The sequence below is a fragment of the Danio aesculapii genome, chromosome 12 (assembly GCF_903798145.1).
Source record: "Danio aesculapii chromosome 12, fDanAes4.1, whole genome shotgun sequence".
In the NCBI taxonomy this organism is placed as follows: domain Eukaryota; kingdom Metazoa; phylum Chordata; class Actinopteri; order Cypriniformes; family Danionidae; genus Danio; species Danio aesculapii.
Genome location: NC_079446.1, coordinates 24034883 through 24044650, shown reverse-complemented (window position 1 = coordinate 24044650; position 9768 = coordinate 24034883). Strand labels below are relative to the sequence as shown.

Below are 9768 nucleotides of genomic sequence, written 5' to 3'. Positions count from 1 at the left end.
TAATCCATGTCCAGAAACACACCCCCTCTCCCGCTTTCATTTCTAACCCTAACCCTAACGGAGGGAGCGATTCGTATGTGAATGAATCTCCAATATGAACGACTCGTTCACTTAGCAGACAATAATACAAATTCTGACACAGCAGCATCTTGTTGTCATATTTCTTTTGCATTGTTTGCTTATTTTATTTAAACAAAAACTAGCATAAGCCTGGTATTTAGTGCGAGTTGGTGCTACTTTAACCTTATGGTCAGGGCAGCAAGTTACTGTATTATCATTAATATTTAGCACAAAGTTCCTAACAAAAAACTACAAAACTAAATCTTACCTATGAAATGTTCTGCCTGTGTGCTTTGTTTTCTTCGTTTGCGTCGTTACTTACACCTGTACACAGCGCTAAAGTCCAGCATTTTTACATTTGCTAGTGCGGTTAAATGAAAATTAAATGAAATTTGTGCTGGAGCACTGTACAAATGTGGCGGCGCTATTGACACATGTTAGGGTGCGATGCGATATCTAGTGTATATATCTATGGCTGAGTGACTATCGATAGATAGATATCTAGTGTATAATCCATGGACACCCTACGATTGGCAGGCCAGTTGATGCTGGAGGTCCCCCAGATCCAAGTGGCTGCTTAGGGCCCACTAGTCGCTAGTGGTGCTGAGCTGGTTTCCCTTGCTGAATTGGTTTTATATTTGCATCTAACATTATCTTCATTGACATTGTTTTAGTACCTAATCATGAAAAAAAAAATCATGATATATTAAGTAAGTTAAAATTGTTTTTGTGTGAAAGGTCATGTGATCAACAGGATGCTCGCAGTACCATAATCTCATTTCTCAAATGGGTTCTGTGTTCTCGCGGTTCGAGTTTGCTCTTTTTAAGGTAACCTGCGAGACCATTCACCACAAAACGCGAATCCATGCACAGACACAGCCATAGCCTTTGCTTCATTGCCTGCCCCATTTATACCTGATTTATTTTGGAAATTGGACAGAGAAAATGAAACAAATCTAATGTTATTCTTCAGCCGTAAAAAACTGAGGGGAAAAATGACAATGGGAAAAGACAAAGGCTGCAAAGACTGCACTATGATGGAATAGCGCAGAATTTATGAATGGGAGTGAAGCGACGCAACTGACGCAGGTAGGTCACGTGACCATAACAAAATGGTGGATGTTGTACGTCTGAATTCCATTCATTCTGCTTACATTAATACTGTATAGAAAGTACTTTTCTAACGATTGAGTAGTACATTTAAATTCAAATGCAGTACCTACTGAGTAGTAGGCGGTTTCGGACACAGTCCATGTGTGCCACACGCCTCCTTTTGAGTGACGATCCCAGCTATTAGATCGCCCCTGGGGGCTGGCTGCAGTCAAAGTCAAAAACACCGCCTCCCCCATGTTAACCAACGAGACTTGAGCCCAAATAAAAAAAATTTATTGCATTTGCAATAAAATGTCCCGAAAGATGGTTTTGGTCAATTAAGGCACTGGTTATCAAGCTAAAATAGGTGCAGACCTTCATTTTTGTAAACAGTATGTTTTTAGCCCCTGATTTAATGCTAGAAAAATGGGGCGTGTCATCATGATTGACAGTTGTGATTGACAGCTTCTTAAAGCAGACCGTCGGAGCTTTGGGAGGAGATTGAAGTACCAATGTTAGATTCCTGTGTTATTTTATCATAATAAAAGGAGTTGTTTAGTAGTAAACCATACTTTCTGACCTACAGGATCTGACAGATCACTGTATATTCGGTTAAATGTGGGCTTTTGTTTGCTGATACACGGTGAACGTTATCATCTCAGAGAAAACAGGTGATCGTTATCTAGCAATAATTCTCTTTATGGGTCTGAAATAATAATTAGGAAGACAAAACTAATATTAGCCGATCTCCCCATCGATCGCCCTTAACGTTATTTTAACTTGATTTATAGACATCTCTGACAATTTGAGTTTCGGCATGTTATTGGGTTAATCTACTGAATTTGCCGTTTCAAAAATATTAAAGTGTTTAGAAAGAGAATCTAATATAACAAATAGAGCTGTAAATATTATATATTATTTATATACATTATTTACCGATGGCTTTTTATTTGAAAACTTCTAATAAACATTAAAGTGAATGTAAATTCCTCTTTGCCAGATATAATTAAGGCATCGAATAAACCAAATAAAAACGGAGGCAAAGAAAAAATAATAAACAATATACAAGCGATGTGGCAGCCTACTGATGTATTAATACTGCAAAGTTTATTGTACAAATTGATAAGGATTATTTTATTTAGGGAGATGAGATGTGCAAATATCCTGTTGATATTTAGAAATATAAATGCACGATTTTCCCTCCATAGCAATAGCTGTCCATGATATGTGTATATTTTGGGTGCTGTTGATTGTTAATTAATAATAAAAACCCTTCTAAAATGTATGTGTTGTTTATATGTTATTGTGTATATTTCTTACAAATGTTAATTCTTCTCCTATGAAGATAATAAATAACAACAACCCATTATAAGAGAAACATTTTTTCGTGCTCATAGCTTTACTCAATTCCAGGAATTGAGTTTGACACCCCTGGGCTGGAGAGTATGAAAGGTTGTTTATTTTGCAGTCCAGCATATGGTTTTTATTATATTATTAAAAGCAGCTTACATCACAGTTTTTTAATAAATCGTTTATTATTGTTTGTTTTTAATTGTAAGTGCTTATAATTATTTAGCGAGCCTTTGTTATTGTGCAGATACGGGTGGTCAAATGCGAAGTTCGGGGGGTGTAATTGATTTGACGTACAAGCGTTTGGTTAGAAGCTTGATTCTGCAGCTCGGCCTCTGGCTCCATCATGCAGGCATTCTGCGCATGCCCAGGTTCCAATTTTAGCAGTTTTTTGCCACAGTTTGTGCCCGTCATGAGGTGTTTTGCATTCAAAGCGTTCAATGGAAAAAGGCGCTGTCGCGTCGTCCATATTTTTACAGTCATTGGAAAAGACAAGCACAAAATTATATTAAGCATTGCTTTTAAGCGCTGATGATGATGTTAAAGACATATTGAAAATAGGCAATTACAGATTAATAAACTTTGTCTAATTATATGAAATATTTTAGATTTTCTGATTTACAGACCCAGTTTTTTTATACTTTTTCTAAAACGTAATTTACAGAAATGTAATACTAAAGTGTCTTTCACTGACATATTTTGAACACTAGTAATATTTTCCTGAGACATGTTCTTAAATGTTATGTCCTAATTGAATTAATCTTTGTTTAATATAAGCCGTGGTCCTTGCATCTCAAAAATTTTATTCAGGGAAGGTGACTGAAGGGAACAATAAAGTTGGTGTTTGGGTATTAACAAAATCAATATGTTTTGCTTCCCTTTTTCTTATGTTTTTATATTCATATTTTTTTCATATTTACTTTCTATTATTTTTATTATATTATTATTGATTTCATTACTTATGGATTTATCTTTGCATTCATGTTAATTGTTTTGTTGTTGTTTTTTCTTTTTGAGTTTTTAATGAGTTTAGAATGTATATTTTATTGCCAAGTAGTGCATTTTCACTTTTAGCCAATTATTGTTCATTGTCGTTTCATTGCAGAGTTTTTGCTTTTGGAATTTTTTTAAATTAAAATATATAAATAAATAACTCAACCTAGAATCTTTTATAGAATCTTCCATCTGTTTGCTAAACAGAATAGGTTTTAAACACTCCAGAAGGACGCAAAGCATGGAATCACTGGTCCCTTATTATAGATTGTTTAATTCTTCATTTAGGAAGGTAATTGACAAAAACAGTGCTGTTTTAATATGTCCAAATCAATTACTGTTATTAAGTAGAATAAATCAGGCTTTACTTTTCTGTTTTATTGATTTCATTTAATAAGCAATAAAATCAGGTGGCAGGTCCAAAATTGTGCAATACCCTCCCTTTAGAACTTCGCATCATCACAAATGTGGCACTATTTAAAGCTAAACTTAAAACCTATTCATTTTGACCTGCTTTTGATATTTGGTAGTGCAAAATGCTGTTTTATTTACACTTCTTACCATCTGAGGTGTTTTAATGTTTAATTTTGTTTTTAATACTGTAAAGCACTTTGGGCAGCCTCCTGGTTGTAATAAGGAGCTATAATATAAATAAAGCTGATTGATTGGATGATTGATTCTCTCTAACTTAAATTGTTATTTAAGTTATATAGTCTTATTGCAAAATTTTTCGATCACAATTACTCAAAACTTTGTAGTATGAGGCATTAATTAAGTACAATAACTGACCACCTACAGCATATCATTACAAATTCAAGCATCATAACTCATAAGACTTTAAGATTTTAGTCTAGATACTCACTGGTGCAAACTGTTGCGGTTGAGTAAAGGCTTCTTGCTTTTTCTTCATACAGAAGGAGCAGGAGACACCATTCCCTCCACATTTACGGCACCGTTTTCGAATGAAAAACCGTCGGGACAGCTCCATCTTTCAGCTTCAGCCTTTTGAATCCCGACGCCTTTGCAGTGACATAAGACTTGAGTTCAAAGCAGTCTCTGGTGAAGTGCTCGTTGCATAAATGGGAGTAGGTATTGGCGAGCCAGTTCCTGCGGGTCTTCTGGACCTGTCTCTGCCATTTGCTGAACTCTTCTGGGTCTTTGGGGAATCTGAACATGGACACATTCTGCCCGCTGATCTTTCCACAGCCATAAGCAACGCATTTGTAAGGCATTTATAATATTTATCCAGGGTGTCCAGCTGGTATTGTGCAGCTTACTCCAAATATTGACTGTGAATTGTTTACAAAAAGCATTTAAAACTTTATCGTCTCCACATTGCAGATACTAGCACTGATTCAGTGGGGCAAAAACATAAACAAGAACATTGAACAAACACGCTTTGGATAACATTAGATAACCTTTATCATTTGTAAACTACGACATACAGCAATCGAACAGTAAAAGCAATTGTATGAACACTGTTGTAAGTAAAGATAATGCCACAACAAAACATTTCTTCTTACCTGCTTTACCCTCTTTGAAAATCCAGCGTGCAGTGACTGTTGTTAACAGAGTGTTATCGCCATCATGTGGCCTGGAGAACCTGCTTGTTGAACTGTATGTGTTGTTAATTATGCATGTATGATCTTATACTGTTGTTGTTTCGTAATATTATGTAATTAATATAAGCACTAGGTACATATTTAACAATTTATTTGATTTTACTGAACGCTAACTTACATAGCTGTGGAACAAACTTTGACTAGTCATCGCCGCGCAGCAATTGTCAGTACGGTTCCATGGTGTAATGGTTAGCACTCTGGACTCTGAATCCAGCGATCCGAGTTCAAATCTCGGTGGAACCTGACTTTTCTTAACTGCACAGCAAAAACATGGTAAAGCGTACATTGTAGGAAGCAATAACTGTTCTCACTAATAAAATTAAATTCTATTAACTTATTATGAATAAGTTCCTTCTCCTTACAATATTTAAAAAAGTAATCTCAACATTTTAGCACATTAAGTTGTTCAACTAAACAGGAACCTTCATTTACAATGATATGTATTTACAACTTTTAGGGTCATGTGTCAAAAGCATGTTAATGATAGAGAAGGGTGATGAGGGAACTGAGGAAACAGCTGGAAGGATGAAAACTTAAGCATAATCAGACATAAGCATAATAAATCTGACAGCTTTTTTCAATTGTTGATGTTCAAAATGTTTAAATATATTAATATGTTATAATATATTAATATAAATAAATGTAATGATATTTATATGATTATATTAAAAGGATATTATAAAATATTTGTATAATAATGATAATAATAATAATAATAATAATAATAATAATAATAATAATAATAATAATAATAATAATAAAATGATATTTATATAACAAATATTATTTATTATTAATATTATTACTATTATTGTTGTTGCTGTTGTTGTTATTACAATAAACCTTGGTTAAAAAAAAATGTTAAAAAGTGTTATATTGTTTTATAAGGTCACTTGTTCATGCTGCATGTGCGTTGCATTGTTTTTTATGCTGAGAAAGTAATAACTTTACATTTAAAGACGTGTATAGACTTTTAAAGGTGAATGAAGTGATGCCTGATTGATTGATTGATTGATTGATTGATGCCTGTTTGATATAATGTACAATATTTAGACAATAAAAACCTTTTAGAAAGTGTAGGTATTGATTTTTGTCTTAAATGTTTTAGTTTACTTGATAATTTTATGCTCACCTAAAATTAATACACTATTTTACTTAGAAATGTTAAGGCAGTCGCTTTCCTCAATTTTTCCAATTAGGCTAACTCATTAGATTTTACAGTGTGTATCCCGTTCCCAAAATGCATAAAGAAATACCTCATTGAACAAATATATGGTCTTTTAGATGTATAACTGTCTATCTAACAATGAAATTCCACCTTTTAAAACTTTCAAAGTCCCATTTTGATTCACATACTCAGGTATTTGCCTTCAAGTTTTGTCTATTCCTTTCATCCCATGTCATGTTTTAGTATTTACTTAGAGAAAGCTTAAAGCCCCAATTAATGACAATTCGTCTAATTTCCTTAGCTTTCCTGATATTACTCAATATAGTTAAAAGGGTCCTATTATGCAAAAATCATTTTTATCAGGGGTTAAACAGTTGTGTGGCAACAGTGTGTGAATAGCAGCCTCTAATGGCAAAAATACATTTAAAATGAAAATGCAGTTTAATAATTTTTGCAAAGACAAAGGACGAAGTATGTTTCCAGTTAACATATTAAAAAAAAGTAATAGTCAGATATAAATAGAACAAGTAAACAAGATTAAGGCAGTAAATCTAGCAAATGTTGTTGAGTTGCTTTTGTCCCTATAATGGAAGGGTCAAAAGTAACAATGTGCAATTTATTATTGATGTTGGATTATTAACTATTAATTAAAGTGTGATTATAAAAAGAAATTCTTTTTTTGTATTTTTATAGTCATTCATTCATTCATTTATAAACAGTCCATCCATTCATTTTCCTTCGGTTTAGTCTCTTTATTCATCAGGAGTCGCTACAGTGGAATGAACCACCAACTATTCCAGCATATACAGCGGATGCCCTTCCAGCTGCAACCCAGTGCTGGGAAACATCCATACACTCATTCACAATGGCCAATTTAGTTTATTTAATTCACCTATAATGCATGTCTTTAGATTGTGGGTAAAACCAGAGAACCCAGAGGAAACACAAGTGAACAACGTAATAGGGGAGAACATGCAAACTCCACAAAGATACACCAAGTGACCCAGCCGGGGCTTGAGCCAGCAACAGCAAAGGCAGCATACGAGGTTAATTTATGAAGCAGAAACTTAATAATAATAACAGGGGTTATTGATAAGTGAGTAGTAATTAGTGTTGGGTAAAGTTACTTTTAACAGTAATATATTACAATCTTCTCTACAAATCAGATGGCATGGTAGCTCATTGGGTAGGACTATCGTCTCAGCAACAAGGTAGCTAGTCCGAGTCGCAGCTGGGCCAGCAGTCCTTTCTTTTGCAGAGTTTGCATGTTCCCCCTGTGTTTATCTGGGTTTCCTCCAGGTGCTCCCCCACAGCACAAAGACATGCGGTCTGTGAATTGGACAAACTAAATTGGCTGAAGTGTATCATCAGTGCTAGGTTGCAGCAGGAAGAACATCTGCTGCTGAAAAAACATGTGCCATAGTAATTGGTAGATCATTCCACTGTGACGACCCCTGATATACAGGTATCAGGGACTAAGCAAAATGAGAGTGAGTGTGTGTGTGTGTGTTACTCAGTGATTCAATTCAATTCACCTTTGAATGAGCCTGGTTTCTCTCAAGGTTTTTTTTCTTCACTTCCGCCATTAGTGAAGTTTTTTTTCCCTCTCCGCTGTCGCCACTGGCTTGCATGGTTCGGGATCTGTAGAGCTGCGCATCGTTGGATTTGCCCTTCAATATTTGGACTCTCAGTAGTGATTTTTAAACCACACTGAACTGAGCTAAACTGAACTGAACTTAAACACTAAAAACTGAACTACACTTTTCCAATTTACTATGACCTTTTATGTAAAGCTGCTTTGACACAATCTACATTGTATAAGCGCTATACAAATAAAGGTGAATTGAATTGAACCTTTATTTGTATAGCGCTTATACAATGTAGATTGTGTCAAAGCAGCTTCACATAAAAGGTCATAGTAAATTGGAAAAGTGTAGTTCAGTTTGTAGTGTTTAAGTTCAGTTTAGTTTAGCTCAGTTCAGTGTGGTTTAAAAATCACTACTGAGAGTCCAAATACTGAAGAGCAATCCAACGTTGCGCAGCTCTATTGATCCCGAACCATGCAAGCCAGTGGCGACAGCGGAGAGGGAAAAAAAAACTTCACTAAATGGCGGAAGTGAAGAAAAAAAACCTTGAGAGAAACCAGGCTCAGTTGGGCACGACCATTTTAATTTCTCCGTTGGCCAAACGTCTTGTGCAGAGCTGCAGTCTCAGTGGCGGAGGCTGGAAGCTGGCCTCAGACTTTTAATGCAAGCTATGATTGCATTTTTTAAAATTATGATAGGTTTAAAAGTAACTTTACCCAATACTGTTTATAAAGACAGTTCACCCAAAACGACAATTTCTTCACCATATATTTACACTGGAGTGATTTTAAACGTTTAGCTTTTATCTTCCATTGAAAACCAAATAATAAACACAAGTAGCCACTGACACTCACAGTAGGAAAAAAAATATGCATGTCATTGGATGCTGGTTTCTAACATTCTTCAGAATATCTTGTTTTGTGTTTAACAAAATAAAGAAATTCATAAAAGATTATAATCAGCTGAATGTACGAAAATGATGAGTATAAAATAATGTGGGAATGCCTGAAAATAGTTATCACTTTAAGCAACTATTCTCATATGCAGAATTCAATGCACATTCATAATTTACTTCTTCCTTTCATTTAACTACATTAGATAGAATAGATTTTTATTGTCATTATTGTAAACTATAAAACATAACAGCCACACATAAACATATGCAAGCAAAACAGAAATAAAGAAGGGGCTGTTCCACAATGTAATATATACAATTGCAAGTGAAAGATAAAAGTCACACTGCTAAATACACTTTGTTTTTTAAGTGCAGAAAGTAAACAAATTTTAGTAGCGTTAGATATAGTTAGTTCTATAGTAGAACATTTTTCCTTATTATTACAAGTTGTGTTACTCTTTTCATGTGTCAAAGTAATGATCATCTCACATCCCCGGCTTGTTCCTGCTCACCCAATCAACGTTCTCCCTCACATACAACCTTCATCCAATCCTGTGAACCTTCACCAGACTACTACTGACTTGCACCTGTTCCCCATTTCCCAAGGACACTATAAAGACCCACCTTCTTAGTTCACTCTTTGGCTGGTATTGAAGTCAGATGGTTGTCTTCACCTTTGGCTTCACGCTTGCTTACATAGATGGTCCTAACAAGTCTTCGAGTTCTTCATACTGATCAAGGGAAGAGCTTATCCTTATCTGATGTTTCCTAGAAGATCTGCTATCACTCTGATGAACTGTGCTTGTATACTCCCCAACGAAAGATCATTGTTTGCTTATTGATCCTTTTCACCGATCTAGTGGTAAGCTTACACTTGTGTAGTGTTTACCAGAAGATCCACCATATCTACTAGATGAACTGTGTATCTGTATACTCACCTGCTGTGTCTACTGAGAGCGAACATCTAGTGAGATCAAATGCTTACACTGGTGTTGTGTTTAC

At 35.0% G+C, this 9768-nt stretch overlaps 1 protein-coding gene and 1 non-coding gene across 2 annotated transcripts in view; one reads left to right on the top strand and one right to left on the bottom strand.

Moving 5' to 3' along the window:
• l3mbtl2 (L3MBTL histone methyl-lysine binding protein 2) overlaps positions 1-5060 on the bottom strand; it is a 19012-nt gene extending 13952 nt beyond the window's left edge. Inside the window, 3 exon segments of the mRNA XM_056470002.1 lie at positions 4358-4462; positions 4464-4784; positions 5019-5060. Of these exon segments, the coding sequence (XP_056325977.1) occupies positions 4358-4462; positions 4464-4727 (369 nt within the window). The 5' untranslated portion in view covers positions 4728-4784; positions 5019-5060.
• Positions 5061-5288: 228 nt separating this feature from the next.
• Positions 5289-5360, top strand: trnaq-cug (transfer RNA glutamine (anticodon CUG)). The gene has a single exon. It is a non-coding gene; the product is annotated as a tRNA-Gln (tRNA).
• Positions 5361-9768: the final 4408 nt, after the last annotated feature.